We start from the raw sequence: 17,058 nt of genomic DNA on the forward strand, positions 1-17,058 counted from the left end.
GCCCAAATACATAAAACAATTAATCACAGAAAGAAACAATCTTATTGACAAAAATGTGCTAATTGCAGGGGACCGTAATACTCCACTGACAGCAATGGATAGATCAACCAGACAGAAAATCACTAAGGAAACAATGGACCTGAACGACACATTGGAACAGATGGAACTGATAGATATATTTAGAACTCTGCATCCTGAAGATAGGAAATTCACCTTCTTCTCGAGTGCACATGGCACATTCTCTAAGATTGATCACATACTGGGGCATAAAGCAGCCCTCCATAAGTATAAACGAATAGAGATCATACCATGCACACTTTCAGACCACAATTCTGTGAAACTTGAAATAAACCACAGGAAAAAGTCTGGAAAGCCTCCAAAAATGTGGAGGTTAAAAACCACCCTACTAAAGAATGATTGCGTTAATCAGGCAATTAGAGAAGAAATTAAAAAATATATGGAAACCAACGAAAACGGTAATCAAAATAATCTTTTCCTACCTGGCCCCAGAGGCCCATTGGTTGGCACGAAATTCATCTTACAAACCATATTCTAGCCCAGCTCCCTGACAGTGGTATTAAGGTGTGTTCAGTGTCAGAATTAAAATTTTCCCTTTCACTCCCAAATCTGTAAAATTCTATTTATCTCATAGGCAATAAGCATAATAAGGGCATTCATCTTACCTTCTTGTTCACCACCATGTACAAGGCACCTAGCAGTGTGTCTGATCTATAGTAGACACTCAATAAACTTTAAAGATGAAAGAAGTGTCATGGGAAAACGGAAGTAATGTCAAAAGGCTTGGCAGAGAGTAGATGTTGCTTAATACAATTTACTTCCTTTAATTTGCCCTTCTCATCATTGTGAAACTGCACTTTCATGTTGGTTATGGGGTGTGTTGCTTCTTTTGCTTTAGTAGCACGTGGGGAGCCTCAAAAAACAAACAAACAAACAAACAAAACAAAACCGTAATCATGGTCCACTCCAGCAAAGATTCTGATATAGTTGCCTAATATAGCGATTAGCATATACTGTGCAATAAACTTGGAAGGAAAGGGGGAGGGAGACAGAATGACAGTAAAAAGACTGGTGGTTTGTTCATTTCTACCATAATAGGTCTTAACAATGAGATCCTATTTGATTTTAGTAAACTGCAAATAATTCACCAGTCTGATTGCCATTGATTATATTATGTCTTATGTTCCTTCCTCTTTAAGGAAAATTAAAAAAAATACATTCTCATACATTGATTATAAGATGTATCTTGATTTTTAAACTAATAAGATGTGAAACGGTGTGGAGGGTATCTCTAGAATCTAGGAAATGCAGCCCACACTCTACAAGAGCTGTTGGCTCTGAATTATACCCTCTGCTCTTTGCAGAGCTCTGTGCCCTGGTGTCCAGTCCTTTCTGATAGTTATGCTGTTCTTGAGACAGTTCCTGTTTGAAAAATCTGAATATGTTTTTAACCTCCCTTTCTCTGTCTGGTTATTGTTCTAGCCTTCCACAAAAAATATGAGCTATATTTTCAAAGACTAAGTGTACATGAGAGAGAGAATGTGAGGGGGTGTGTGTGTGTGTGTGTGTGTGTGTGTGTGTGTGTGTGTGGTGGATTTGCTGTGCGAAACCATTATTTCCATGAACAGGAGCTACAGTTCTTTACCTAAGGACCATTTGGATTAAAAATCAAAGCATTTTTCTTGGATTTGAAGTTGTTCCTGTTGCTAAGTTGTTTGGAAGATCACTGCAATTTCAGGAGGTACCATCCCCAAATGCCAATTCTTTTACCTCCACATACTTATACTTTTAGGGGTTAAATTGCCCTGGAGGAGGGCTTAGTTTGCTGTGTTTAAAAGTTCATTTTGTCAGGAAATTGTAAATATAAAGTTACAGTTCCCTGCCATTTATCATTCCGCAGCTCATTAAATTTCAACTAATTGCATCTTCAGAATTCAGGATCTTAGTGTTTCTCAGCTTTACCAGCAGATGAAAATCTTAACACCCAGGTTATTAGAGTGACTATTAACTTATCCTAGCCTATCAAAAGATCTTCATTTAGAAACGAGAAGTTCCTGAGTAATGAATGTGACTCAGAAATTTGAAAGGTAAATATTTCTAGTAAATCTAACTCATTTTAGCAGTCATTCTAATTGCTTGTGGCATTTTCCTTAATGACATCTTCTGATGGCAAAATGGCTATGGCAGTAGTGGCCAGGAAAACTAGATTTGATAAATGTCTAGCGTACAAGAAAACTTCAACACTTAAATGGGTCTGATTCTTTGACTTCTTAGTTGGACTCTAAGCTTGCACCAAAGTGCAAGAAAAAGGAAAAAGTCTGGCTTTGTTGACTGTAAGCTGTTGTGATCACTTTTCTTCCAAAGCCTTTGAAGACAATGAAGGAATGCCGTTCTATGAAAAACTTGTGGGAGGAGGAAGTAGCTCCCAGTGAAATACAACTAAAGAGAGGGAAGCTAATCCTGGGACATTTGTTTTATGTAACCATAGCCTCTAGACAAGCAACCGCCACTTTATAGACAAATAAAAATAGTATGCATTCAAAAATCAACTTATACTGCAGAGTTCCTTATGAATTCATTTTACCTGTTTCGGTTATAATCCAAGTACAAGAAGAGTATTAATTTTTTTATTAGCCGTACTTCTGGGCTCCTTTAATTTTTAAGGATTTCAATGATTAAAAGGTAAAGGGAATACTCATAAATTATGGTACAGACTTTGATTTCACCCAAATTTGTCATGCTTTTGATACCTTTAATTGCTTGTCCTTTAAATTTATGTTGGGATCCAGAGTGCCTTGGTGACTCAGTCAGTCAAACATTTGACTTCAGCTCAGGTCATGATCTCATGGTTCGTGGGTTCAAGCCCTGGCTCAGAGCCTGGAGCCTGCTTCAGATTGTGTCTCCCTCTCTCTCTGCCTTTCCCCCACTCACACTCTGTCTTTCTCTCTCTCTGTCTCAAAAATAAATAAGGATTAAAAGAATTAAATTTATCTTGGGATGAAATGTTCAAATGCCAGCCAACATGTATTCTTATTTTCTCTTACTTCTTTATGTTGTTTGAAAATACATTTTACATAGATTGGTTTGTTTTCCATTGCCTTGCCTGGTAAGCACCATAATCATTTTGTAAGGGCTTTATTTTGTTGTTGTGTGAAGGTACCTTATACTCAAAATATTAGAATGTACATTTGTGATTTATGACAATAGGAAATGTAGAATCTAATCTGGAGTTACACAAATATGGCAGGGGGAGGCTGGTATAAGGAGAAAGATAATAAATGATGATACCATTTGCTAGGTAGATTCCAGGGATCTAAAAATCAATAAGCAAAGAAATGCATATTTAAATCCAGTTGCCAGGCAATCCAACTGCTATGAAATATAGGCAATTATATCAGTTGACTTTACTTTGGAAAGGTAAATAGGGAAAGAGTGAGGAGAGTAGTCCTTTCTGGATGCAATGTGGAGTATCTCTTGTGCAATAAACATCACCGCATTGCAGTAGCTTCCTTGCCTTTAGTTCTCATGCCATAGTGTAACAGGAGAAGATGCAAAGTAATGACACAAATGTTGTAAAACACCAGACCATTGGAAACCAGTGTGTGCCCACCACCATCCACTGGGGTGTGGGAGGAAGATAGTAAAGCTTTAATTTTTTTATTTTAAAAATAAGAATTAAAAAAATAAGCTCTGCTAATGTTTAGTAGATGGATTGGCACTGGGCACTTCTGTGGTCTATATGTTAGAGTGTCTCCTTTAAAAAATTTTTTTATAGTTTATTTTTGATACACAGAGAGACAGAAGATGAGTGGGAGAGGGGCAGAGAGAGAGAGAGAGAGGGAGACACAGAATCTGAAACAGGCTCCAGGCTCCAAGCTGTCAGCACAGAACCCAACGTGGGGCTCGAACCCACGAACTATGAGATCATGACCGGAGCTGAAGTCGGATGCTTAACCAACTGAGCCACACAGGCACTGCTAGAGAGTCTCCTATCAGCTGTGATGGATTCAGAATGCAAAGCCAGTGTTTTGGTTATTCTAACCTTTGCCGTCATCATTTGAGCCCATTTGCCACAGGATCTGACTCCAGGTTCAGTGCTTTTTCCACTTGAGTTTCCTCTTCTTCCATCTGAATATGACTTAATTCAGTGGCAGTTGACCCAGTCTATTGGTCCAAAAATGTTCGCACACTTCTTGTGGCCTGAGGAATCCACAGTCACAGCCTCTGGGAATTAGACTTATAGGAGTTGCTTTGCTGGCTCTTTGAACGAGTGCCTACTTACTCTTGGTCCTCTTCTAATATGAAGGTACAGTAATCCTCATTTCCAGAGAATTAGAACTTTCTCAGGCTGGAAGAGAAGTTTGTTCTGAGAGAAGAGAATGTGGACTGGCCAGTCAGAATCCAAAGTGGATTGCACCTTGCTGAGTTCTCTACTCACGGGGTAGTAGAGGGCCTGCCTTCCCACTATCTGTGTTCCCTTTGGGAGAGTCTGAGCACTTCTAAACTGATGCCTATTGAGGTTGTTCAGCACTTCTCCTGCGACAAGACCTCCCTGCTTTCTGTTGGTCTTTGGGATAGCTTCAGCAGGAGGTCTCTGCCCTGCCCAGGCAGAAGGGAGAGTGGGCAATGGTGACATTGCATAGTGACAGGGACTCAGGTTCCCTGTTCTTTCCTCTCAAAGACCTTGATGGACCCACTCAATTTTGTGGCAGTGCTATCTGTTTTTGAGCTTGAGTGACAGTGATGAGGAGGAGCTATCTGTTTTTGAGCTTGAGTGACAGTGATGAGGAGGAGCAGGGAGCTGCAAGGGGACTTAATGGTTTCCTACAGCTCCTGTCTATTCCTGTAATAACTGAGGCTGTAGGAGCAACTTCCACTGCCGCACTTTATTCCAGTTTCCTTAGTACAGCTCAGTGAACTGCACACTGCTCCTCTAAGAGTGGCTGCCCTTGCAAGTTGTGCCTATCCTTTGGAAACTGGTAACAAAGGGACAGATTTTCCTTGCAGGGTATACCAAACCCAAGGTATATATGGCGGCTCTCCAGTAGAAATATAAGGCAAGCCACATATGTAATTTTAAATTTTCTAGAAGAAAAATTAAAAATATATAAAGAAATAAGTGAAATTAATTTTAATAACATGTCTTTAACCCAATATGCCCAACATGTTATCAACTTGCAATCAATAGTAAGAAATTATTGAGAGAGGCGTCTGAGTGGCTCAGTCGGTTAAGCATCCTCCAATTCTTGATTTCGACTCAGGTCATGACCTCATAGTTGGTGAGATAGAGCTCCGCATTAGGCTCTGTGCTGATGGAAAGAGCCTGCTTAGGATTTTCTCTCTCCCCCTTTCTCTGCCCCTCCCCTGCTTGCATATGTGCTCACTCATGCGTGATCTCTCTCAAAATAAAGATTAGAAAAAGAAATTATTGAGATATTTTACATTCTTTTCATTGTACTAAGCCATCAAAATTCCAGTGTGTATCTTAGACTCATATAGCACATCTCAATTTGGACTAGCCCTGTTTCACATGCTCATCAGCCCCATGTGGCTGGTGGCTACTGTATTGATTAGTGTGGGTCAGTATCTGTAGACATAGTTATAAATGATAGCATTTGTATTTGTTCCACGGAGCTGTTTCTTGTTGGTTGAGTTGAGTGCAAATGTATACTCATTAATGAAGTCCATTTAATAATGTGGAAAAAGGAAAGATTTGGCTCCTTGGCCTACCTTTCAGTAGAATAATATTGGCAAGCATGAGACAGTCTTTAGAGATGACCCCTGGTGTGATCTTGAAGCTGACATTCTGACGACCAGGGAGGTCAATTCCTCTCTCTCGAGGCTTGTCTGGGGGAATGGACAGTCCTGCTCCTGGAACAGTGTCAGTTCATTAATCCAGTTATTGTGATGAGGGTCAGAGGGGCCTCTTAGGAGGTTAGGAGATCAGAAAAAGGCTCGGAGAGCAGACCCTGAAACAAGAAGCCGAGTCAAGAATCCCCTCAAGTGGCCCCCATGACTTTTCTATTCAAACTGGAGGAAATACGTTATTCTGGGTCATTATCAGAAGTAATTTTAAGCATGCTATTCTAGGTAGTTAAATTTTCTTTCAAAGAGCTCAGAGTTGCAGTGATGGCTTGCTGGATCCATTTCAAGTGGCTTTGCTTCTCGTTCCCCTTGCAAAGCAACTGAATTATTTAGTTAAGTTACAAGAAAGCAGGAATCATTGTTTTTGGCCAAAAGACATTATTTGTATAATCGCCGGACACTCACTCAACCTTGTTTCTCCGCTTTCGCTTTTCTTTACTCGTCTTGGCAAAACCAGCTGGTAGGGGAATGGCAGGCACATGGGGGTGTTTATTCTAAGTTCATTTCCCCTCTTTCTTTGTCTTCCCTTTTCCTTACATTTGGAAGCAAAATATGTCCCTTTTGAAGAACAGCTTGGTTGCAGAAGGGACTACTGTTTCATTCAGTGGTTGCATTATTTTTCCACCAGTCTCGCTAAGCAGGCCCTGGGGATGCAGGCTTCCTGAGCAGGATAGCCCTATATCCCTAAAGAATCCCCAGGAAGAAGTCGGGGTGAAAGCGCAAGCAGTGGGCAAGTAGGGCTGAGGCGTTGTCCACAAAAGGGTAACAACTCTGCCTCCAGTTGTTACACTTGACGATTATACTCCACAGCTGAAATTCAGTTTTTCTTTTGCAGTTGAGTTTTTGGGAAACCCTCAGGAATTACCCCGTGTTGAAGTGGATATTAGTGAAGTTCATTCTCTTCTGTTCAGGAGAAAGGCACTGGTGGGTCATGCTAATTGCTTCAGGCAGCAAGAACTCCCGGCTACCCTGGAGTTTGTAGTAGAAGAATGATAAGTAAGGCGGCCAGGAGAGGAAGTGTGGAGGGCTGCTTTGTAGGAGTTTCATTGATTTAGCATCTGTAGGGAAAGCTTCTTTTAAAAAAAAAATTTTTTTTTTTATTAGTGAACAGGAGAACATTCAAAACTAAGACAGATAGAGGCCAACTGGGAATGCTGAATGGCCTGGAATAGCTTAGGCTGCTGTTCAATCATTTCCCCAAACAGGAAACCACAAAATGTTAGAGATTAAGGTCACTAGATCATTGGGAAAAGAGCATAACTTTGTCTGCAAAGTATTATGATGGATTGTAAATGGGCCAAAATATAAGCATAAATCTTTCGTCTAAAAATGCAACAACAAAAATCCAGCCTTCTCACAAAAGCGCAATTTGTTTTCCTGTCATAGTGAGAGACCGAAGCCCCCTTCGGTGGCGTTGCAGAAATTGTCCCAATAAGTAGAGGAGTGAAGTGGGGGAAACAGAGAGAAAAGCTTTGTGTTCTCTGTCGGTAACACGTGTGTTTCAGTTTGGGTTTTCACAAACGATCGGTAAGTGGCCCTCACATAATTTATTTTCAGTCTTATGCTTTTCTACTGGCGACAATGAAAATATTTTAAAATCACATTCATATACATTTCTGCCCCAAATCCCTTCTTTCAAGTATTCAGTTGCAGAGCCACCATGAAAAAGCACAGATGTCTTTTTCCACCTTTGAGTATCACGTGGGACCCCCTTACTTACTTGGAGTCAAAATCTGACTTCAGAAGCCAGGGGGTCTGTGGGTAAACTGGTCTGCAGCTCTCTTTGGCTCACAGTTGGTTGCTTTATATGCACCTGGAAAATATTTACCCATTCACAAGTATACACCGTGTAAAATAAAGTTAATTATCATTCTGATTCTGTTCCTTAGGTCTTTTCAAAGGAGAGGTTTTCTTGCTGAGAGGTTTAAATCCATGAAAAAACCAATGTATATACATCCAGAACCTGAAAGGTTTATGGTGTGAAGTGTCGAAATGACTAGATTTTAGAAAGATTTAAGCGGAACTGACTTTTTGGTTGACCCTTCTTTTAAGGGAAACCTAGAGATGAAAGAGTAAACTTGCCTCTCCCGTCTACTTATTCACTGGTTTGGGCAAGTTAAAAAATATGGAGCATTAGGGGGAAAGGGGTCACATCTTTTGATATCTCTTCCCTGAGTGTCTCGTCCTCAGGCTCTCCACAAATATTTACTATGGAATAAGTGGAGATTTCATATGAGCAGATTAAACAAACAATCAAAATGCTCTCCATATAGAGAGAGCGTGCCTTCTTTCCTCCAACTCTGACAAAAGGCCACTTCCCTTCCATTTTCAATGGAAGTGAGACTCAGCTGCCTGTGAATCCAGGAAGGAAAGGAAACGAATGGAGTTGGATTGAGACCTACTGATCTTTCTTTTTTACCAATGACAAAAACAAAGTTACAGAGAAATATTTTCCTCTTCTAAGAGGAACTAGATGACAGGTACCCTTACACCTCTGTCAGGGGAGGGGGGACACTGAGGAAGGGGTGGGGATGGTGTTAGCTCACTGTGGGTGAGTGGAAAGACCCGCACAGCATGGTCAGGTCTCCCAGTAATTCGATGCCAGCATCTGATTGCAACCCTGTGTGGACCACATGAGTATATACCTTCAAGCTGAATGTTGACTTCAAGCAGCCGACTTAAACCTGCACTCCTCTATAGGAACCTAACTTTTCAGATTATTCTTGATCAAGAATAACAACAACATTGATAAAACCCTGCTCTTCAGGCTATATACTTTTGCATCTCACATCCCATCTGGCCCTCCCAGCAATCCTAGAATATAAGTATTCCAGTTCACAGAGAAAAAAATTAAGGCTCAGAGTGAGTCAATGACATACCCAAGGTCACACAGTTTGCCCAGGAGACTGTGCTGGGTTTGGAGCTCAAGCCTTCTGTCTGCAAGCATCATATTACTTTTTATAAGGCCTTGCTGGGTTTTGTTGTTGTTGTTGTTGTTGTTGTTGTTGTTAAACTGATGACTTAGTGCAGTTGTATTAGAATTTTTTTAATGTTTTTATTATTTATTTTTGAGAAAGAGACAGAGCATGAGCGGGAGAGGAGCAGAGAGAGGTAGACACAGAAATCTGAAGTGGCTTAAGCTGTCAGCACAGAGCCTGACATGGGACCCAAACCCACAAACCATGAGATCACGACCCAAGCAGAAGTCAGATGCTCCACCAACTGGGCCACCCAGCAGCACCCCCTTCTTTACAGCAGTTGTATTAGAATTTTAACTCTTACATCCTAAATCCTGTTTGTAATTCACAGGTAACATCTTACTTGCAAATTGTGGAGCTATTTGAATAGCTATGTGGAGCTGTTCAAATGTGGTGATAATAAAAATGGCTATGAGCGTTGATTGAATATTTACTATGTTCCCAGAATGCAGGGAGCTTTACATGCATTACCTTATGTAATTCTCCCAGTGACCCGCTGTCATATATGTTTCTCTTCCACCATTCTACAGACGAGGAAATGGAGCTCTAGACAGATTGAGTCACCTAAGATGATCATGCTAGCAAGAAGCAGAGTTAGGATTCAAACCAGCCACAGAGCCTATGCTCTTAACCATAAACATGCATCCTTCATTCCATGCTTATCTTTAGGTTTGCTTCCTGCCTGTTGAATTACAAATATAGAATAATCTGCCTGTTCAATGTGCTCCTTTGGGCGCCAGTGATTTAGACAGTGAGGCAGTACAGAAGACGCCTAAGAAGCACACTTGGGACTCAAGCAGATCTAACTTGAGTCTTTGTCGCCAGTTTGCCTCCTCTCTTTGCACCTCTGTCTCCTTGTCCCTAATATGGGATAAATGATATTGGCCTTTTGGCGGTGCTGGGAAATCATATGCAAAATGCTCAGCACAGTTTCTCCAACACAAGAGGAATGAGAAAGTTCTACTCGTATTCAAAAATGTCCATCTAAAAGCTATGTTCTTTACCATACTTTTCTAGCAGTGAAATATGGGCACATTCCTGGCTGCCTTCAACCTCATGCTTCAAAACTGAAAGTTCTTTTAAAGGAGTAATTTATAAATTCATGGCTCCGACTACCAAGAAAAGGACTGCTGAGGTACCGTGGCCAATGTGTGTAAAATTAATAGTGAAAGGCATGTTATTTCGGGTGTTGGAATAGATGCAGTTCAGATTTAGCCCGGCTGGACTTGCTCCTAACTTCGCCTTTTCTGGAAGGGTGAGATTGGCAGCCACGACTATCCACATATTCTGAAGGCTTATTTTAGAAGAAGTGCTTTACTGAGTCTTTCAAGTCATTATCCAAGCATAAACCCACCTGAAAAGGAGAAGGCCCTCACACTCACTGAACTAATTTGTGTCAGGCACTGGACTAACCGCTCTGTGCACATTATCTCCTTTACTCTGACTACCATGGGATGTAGGTCCTACCATATTCATGTCCAAAAAGGGAATGAAGCCCATGGAGGTTAAGCTGCACATCCAGGGGTTCCCAATTACTGCAAGCTGGGGCATGGGGCACACTGGTCCTTTGGTGTATGAGTTTGGATTTCACACTTTCAGTCATAGAAACAACTGTGCTTCCTTAAAGCATAAGAGAAATTTATCAGATGACACAATAGGTCACAGAATTCCTGGAAAACATTGATTGAAGAACTGGATTGAGACTAAGGAAAATTCTGATGATCCAGGAAGGATTGCTAACGGGCAGACTCATCAGGGTCTGCCCACAATTCACATTTTATGAGAAGAGCATTTGAGTGCCCTAGCTTAGGTCACATGTTCATCCCTTGCACAGAGGAGGCAGGATATTGTGATTGACAGCCTCCACCAGGACTGGATCCATTGAGGGTATGGGAGTCCAGTAATCAGGGGAAGGGAGAATGGACCTAGGCAGGCCAAAGCAATGGACAATCAACATGTAGCATTATAGAAAACCTTTAGAGAATGCAATTGACCCTTCCCAGTAACTGTCAATACTTTTTCTGGATGCCTGGCACTGAGCGAGGGCTATGGGCAGAGCAAGCGCCAGGAGAGCCTGGTTCTCAAGGAGACCAAGCTATGCCACAGCTGCTTAATCACTGGACCCCCTTCAATAGAAGTGAGGCATCTGTCGCCAGCTGGATAATGGCCTTGCACACATCCTTGTCCATAGAGCCAAAGTGAGAAATGACTGAGAGAGGTCACCAGACTTGGGCAAACAAACCAACGTTGTTTCTGAACTGGAGACGTGGACTGTGTCTCACACTCAACCAACTCTCTCTTCCCAGAGGCTTTTGGTAGCACGAAACACTTAGCTGCAGGGAGTCAGTAGATGCCTGTTGGTCTGAAGGAATTTAGCTCCTTTCTCTAGGAGTTCTAGGTAGAAGTTTGGGAGTCTGGGCTCTCAGACACGTTCTGACCCCTCGCTGGGTCACAATTTCCTTAACAGTAAGATAGAGGCAGACGTTGTAATTCCTCTCATCCTGACCAAGAAGCAGTGTGAAAATGAAGCCATATGTACATGAAAGCACTTTGGAAGGTAAAGAACATAATAAAAATGCTTTTCTCATCCCTGCCTTTGACCAAACAAATGAATGAAAAAGATGCTCGTAATCCAAACTGGCTTCTACCATTTCTTATAAATGCTTGATTCTGGAGTGGATTTTTAAGATTATCTACAAACAAACTAGTTATGCTGTTTACCTAGTTGTGAAAAATTGAGAGCTGGTAATATTTGAGTTAATACAAATTATTCCTCAATAAAAGCCCATTTTTGCCACCAAAGGTTCCCACCCTCTTAGTGTTATTGTTTACTATTTTGTCATTATGAAAACATCCTAATCACATTTACAAAAACAAACCAAAAGAACAACAGCTACAAAACCCACCTAGAAAACAGTCAAGTTAAAACAAGTCACCCCATTTCAGCTATCTTAACAGTTGGTGTTTTGATGTATTCTTTCCCCAAACTTGAAACCTCTCTGTGAAGATGTTACAATCCTAGAGTACAAACAGTGGAATCATAGTCTTCGTTTATTTTTTAATAAGAAGCATTTTTCCATGTCTTTGCCAAACCATCCATTCCACCCAGCTAACTGGTCAGACCTCTAGTGAAAGAAAATTTTCTAAAGGCAGTGCCTTTGCCATTGAATGGAGGCTTCACAGCTCGTCCAGGAAGGAAAGTGAGGGACCCGGGTGGTTAAGGCTGCTGCCTCGGGTGTCCCTGGAGCCATTTCCAGCCAGCGCTCTTTCTTGTGCCTGGTTTTGTCACAGTCACTACTGGGGAGACAAGGGTCGCTGAAAGCTGCCTTCATTTCTGTCTCCTCTCTGTCTTTAGATCTTGTTGCTTAAAATACCAACACGCCTGGGGAGAAGCTTGCCCCCGACTGTCCCAGGGTTAGCCTGAAAGCCGAGCATCCTGGGAAGTGCCGCAGGCCAGGGCAAACCCGGGGCTGTTGGTCACCCCAGAGGAAGAGGTGGAACAAATGTGTGCCACCCCTCATATCTGGCCTTGTTCTGGAACTTATCTGACTACCAGGACAAAGGTGGCCAACGTGTGCCCTTGCACTGGGCTACAGGACCACCCACTGGTACGCCCGGCCCCCCACTCCCCTGGCTTCTTGGCTTACTGTCACTGGATTCTGGGATATCTCTCCCCCTCACCCAGCCCTAAAGGCAACTGAGATATTCCTGTCAGGGCTGATGAGAGTAAATGTGACATTTAGATAAAAATAAAAGCTCTGGAATTCTTATATTTAATGCGGGCAGCCTTAAATGCCAGCTTTGAAATCACTCTGCTTGATCATTAATCTGATTTTCTTTTTTTTTTTTTTTTTTTTTGCATTTGACTTATGTACCCTTTGGAAGTTAAAAAAGTTTTCCTTGCTTTAAAAAGAAGATTTCCATTGCCTCCCCTCCCAAAGCAGGCCTTCTACCCATCACATGCACAAAATTAGGCATTTCAGCTCTTCACTGCCTCGTTCCAGAGAGTTATTGCTCGTGTCTATGAGGAGTCTTGAATAAAAAGGGGTACAACTCAGGCATGGGCTTCATTTCAATTCAGTCCAACAAACCTGTGCTCTAATGCTGTACCAATAAGCCTGATTTTGCTGTCGCCTGTGGATTTGCATGCCTGAAAGATAAAACATTCAAATGAATTTCAAAACAGACCGATGATAGTAAGGTAGCTACAAGAGACCCTCAGAAAGATGCAAGCTTCATTTGGTAGCCACGGAGTGGAAAACAGCCAGACGCACTTGTGTGTTTGCTAGTTAAGCAGCATCTTTTCCTTGAATTCTGGAAGAGGGATTACTTTATAGATAATTATCTTTGTTAATCAGCCTTCCTAGGATGGCGGAGTATTTAAGCCTTGTTCGCTGGCGGGTACAGATCGTGTTAATTGTTTCCATACTGTTGGCAAAACAGCTGTAGGAGTTTTGCATGCACCATAAGTACCCAAGGTCTTTGAGGCAATTTCTTTGTATAAACAATGCAAATTTTTATGGCGATAGTTGAGTTTTTAAAAGAGGCTTTAAATCGATCAGGAGTTTTCCCCTTGGGTTTCTGCTTAGGAGCGCGGAGGTGGTGATGGTGACGAAGTAACATGAAAGACCCCATGCTCCGGCCGCAGAGGCCCGGGGCTCTTTCATCTTAGGCTGAACCCTGGCCCACTGCTGCTTGAGGATTTGGAGTGTGTAAAAGTCCTGGGCTGTTTAATTATGTGCAAGCCTTTTAAGAAGCCTACACCAGGAAGGCAGAGATGGAAACAAATGCACTGAAACATTTTATATCCAATTTGAGGATTCAACCAAAGGTCTTCGCTTGAGCAAAACCAGAACTTCCCAGTAGATCAAAGGTAGCTTGGAGTTGAGGAAAACCTCTTTGTTGGGGGTTGAGTGAGAATGGCTTAGGAGAATTAAGATCATGTGAGTTGCCTAAAAATAACCTAAGAAGCATGGAAAACAAAGGAGAAAATTACCCCGATTTGTACCGCCTAAATTAACCAACGGTATTCGTTTTCTTTAAAGTTGCATTTCATACATGTAAATACATATGCCTATTTTATACATTTATAATTATGAAATATATTTGGCTTTCAGCTCTCGTACTTAACAGTAGTGTGACAAGTATTGCTTACAAGTTGCCACGTGGTTCAGTGAAACATTTTAAATGACTTTGCTCTATTCTTTAGAATTTCTGTGCCATAGTTTATGTAACCAGTCACTAATTATCAAAATTTTAGACTGTGTTCAAGTTTTTCATTATAAGACTTGATAAATATGGTGCTATATATAAATAGATATTTTGGGGGGCTTATTTTCATAGAATTCATTCCACAAACTCTCTGAATTCTTTTTGAAGCCAATTGAATATTGGTTTTGGAGAAGAGACAAGACCTTGCTTCAATGTTGTTTCTCCTAGAATATCCACCAACTTAGCACACACACAAAAAGATGTATTTTGAGAAAAAGACATTCCTCATTGTTGACAAGTGGCTATCATGGTTCAGAAAAAGAAGTTTCAGGGGCGCCTGGGTGGCTCAGTGGGTTAAGCCTCCGGCTTCGGCTGAGGTCAGATCTCACGCTCGTGGGTTCGAGCCCCGCGTCAGGCTCTGTGCTGACAGCCAGCTCAGAACCTGGAGCCTGCTTCCAGTTCTGTGTCTCCCTCTCTCTCTGCCCCTCCCCCTCTCATGCTCTGTCTCTCTCTGTATCAAAAATAAATAAAACATTAAAAAAAAAAAAGAAGTTTCAGAAGTGGCATGGCAAGCATTTGCCTCCAACACGTAACAAATCTGAGACACCTGCATCTGTCTGTCCACCTCAAAAAATTATAGTTGCCACGATAAAGTCAATGTCAGAGGAGAGAACAATATGGATTCACAGCTCCTGAGAGAATGCCCAGCTTCCCAGCAGTACCTGAAAGCTGAGTGAATAAAATGTGGGCTTCATGAAAATCCAATGATGTAAAGTTCCTCTGTTCCACTAAAATGTGCCTACACTCTCTTCTCTAACATAGTTGTACATCTAAGTACTATCACTGGATAATACAGCATAAATGCGTTTGTAATTGAGAGAAGCCTTTATGCAGATTCCTAGGAAGGTTCGAGCATCTGGAAGAATTGCAGGGGCTGAGACCAAGCTTGAGTTTATTTCAGGTTGTTGGGGTGTGTGGCCAACTGGAGGAAAATGACCCCACTCCCCTGCTGGACTGGCCTCTCTGAGCACGGAATCAGAAAAGCTCACATCTCCTTCCCTGCAGTGCACACACTATCTATACCTAGATAGACTCCCTGGCTTTACCTGCCGAATCCCACATCTGCCCCCGGCTCCATTTCATTTCAGGTTCTGATCTACAATGGCCAACTGGACATTATTGTGGCAGTCTCCCTGACAGAGCGCTCTCTGATGGCCATGAGGTGGAAAGGATCCCAGAAATACAAGCAGGCAGAAAGAAAAGTTTGGAAGAGCTTTAAATCTGACAACGAAGTGGCTGGCTATGTGCGCCAAGTGGGTGACTTCTATCAGGTATGGAAACCCTTTGGGACTTGTAAGCTGTGAGGAATGGGATGGGGGGCTTGGCTTTAAGGCCTGAGAACGAGTAAGGCAGGGCTGACCCTACCCAGAGCTACACAGCAGCCAAAGCGTGCCTTGCGCAGCCCTACTTTCTCCAGAGCAGGGTGGTGTGAGTTCACTGAAGTCATAGTGCTTAATGTAAAGCAAGTTAGATACTGTTCAAGAGACAAGGTGACACTCAAAACTCCGCCCCAAAAAGCAAATCGCTTAATGAGAGAATGAGTCTATTTGGGAACAAAGGAGAGCTTGAACCAAGGACTATCAGTTAAATTCAGTGTAATCCCTTCTAGCAATTCTGTGCTCACATTTGTGCCTCACACATGGAGCCCCAGGACAACTGATATCTGATGCCCCTAGTGTGACCTCCACTTTAGAGGTCAGATGTCGTGGCTGGCCACGCCCATCCCTGTGCCTCCAGGTTGCAGGTTTCAGCTTCTCAAGGATCAGCAGGGCTTCTTTGGTGACTACATGATGATTACACTATTTACCTCCAGAAAGATTTTGGAGAAATTAAGAATGTCCCCTGGTAAGCTTCTGCTTAGTCAAGAGAAGAAATTTAAATCTTCTGGACTTGATTTTTTTTTGAGAGAGAGAGAGAGAGAGAAAGAGAAAGAGAGACATCATGAATGGAGGAGAGACAGCTACCGAGGGAGACTGAGAATCCCAAGTAGGCTCTACACGCTGAGCACGTGGAGCCCTATGCGGGGCTTGAACTCACTCATGAAACTGTGAGATCCATGACCTGAGCCGAAATCAAGAGTCAGACGCTTAATGGATTAAGCCACCCAGGCACCCCTTCACAATTTTCTTTTAAAGTTTATTTATTTATTTTGAGAGAGAGAGCAAGAGCTAGAGAGAGCAAGAGAGAGAGAGAGAGCATGTGCGAGTGGGGTAGGGGACGAGAGAGAGACTCCAAAGGCAGTTCCATGCTGTCAGCACAGAGCCCAACCCAAGGCCCTATCTTACAAGCTGCGAGATCATGACCTGAGCTGAGACCAAGAGCCAGATGCTTAATCGACTGAGCCACCCAGGTGCCCCTTTCTTCAATTACTTATTTGAGGCAACACTGGGACCTCAATTCTGTAGTTTTGAATATTTGGAATTATAGCTTTCCAAGTGCTCGAGCTTTCCATTAGGCAAATCCATGCTCCAAATAAAAATTAATCTCAGAGGAGTGCCTGGGTGGCTTAGTGAGTTAAGCGTCCAACTTCGGCTCAGGTTATAGTCTCATGGTTGGGGAGTTCCAGCCCCACATCCAGCTCCATACTGACAGCTCATTGTCTGCAGCTTGCTTTGGATTCTGTGTCTTCCTCTCTCTTTGCCTCTCCCCTGCTCATGCTCTGTCTGTCTCTCTCTCAAAAATAATAAACATTTTTAAAAAAGGAAATTAATCTCAGAGCCATACTACCCTAAAAGTACTTTGCTTTGGGATAGTAAATGAGTTTACAAAGAATTTTATAAGGGTCACTGGGTTATGATATGCATTGCTCATTTGTGCTGGAAGGAATGATAGGTCAAGCAGAAATAACCAGTAGCCTAATATATAAAGCTGCTCTTCCTTTTCCTGTTCCAGTCATTCTAGTCATTTAATAATGTAAGAAATGTAA

General features: G+C 42.1%; 1 protein-coding gene and 1 long non-coding RNA gene across 2 annotated transcripts in view; one reads left to right on the top strand and one right to left on the bottom strand.

Moving 5' to 3' along the window:
• LOC115280729 overlaps positions 1-726 on the bottom strand; it is a 39,412-nt gene extending 38,686 nt beyond the window's left edge. Inside the window, exon 1 of the long non-coding RNA XR_003903901.1 lies at positions 684-726. This is a non-coding gene — a long non-coding RNA (uncharacterized LOC115280729). The remainder of the gene's footprint in view (positions 1-683) is intronic.
• The window catches only part of CPVL (carboxypeptidase vitellogenic like), a 109,484-nt gene that overhangs the window by 62,611 nt on the left and 29,815 nt on the right, over positions 1-17,058 (top strand). The window contains exon 12 of the mRNA XM_029925789.1: positions 15,221-15,403. Coding sequence (XP_029781649.1) covers positions 15,221-15,403 — 183 coding nt within the window. The remainder of the gene's footprint in view (positions 1-15,220; positions 15,404-17,058) is intronic.

This window comes from Suricata suricatta, chromosome 2 (assembly GCF_006229205.1).
Source record: "Suricata suricatta isolate VVHF042 chromosome 2, meerkat_22Aug2017_6uvM2_HiC, whole genome shotgun sequence".
NCBI classification, from domain to species: Eukaryota; Metazoa; Chordata; class Mammalia; order Carnivora; family Herpestidae; genus Suricata; species Suricata suricatta.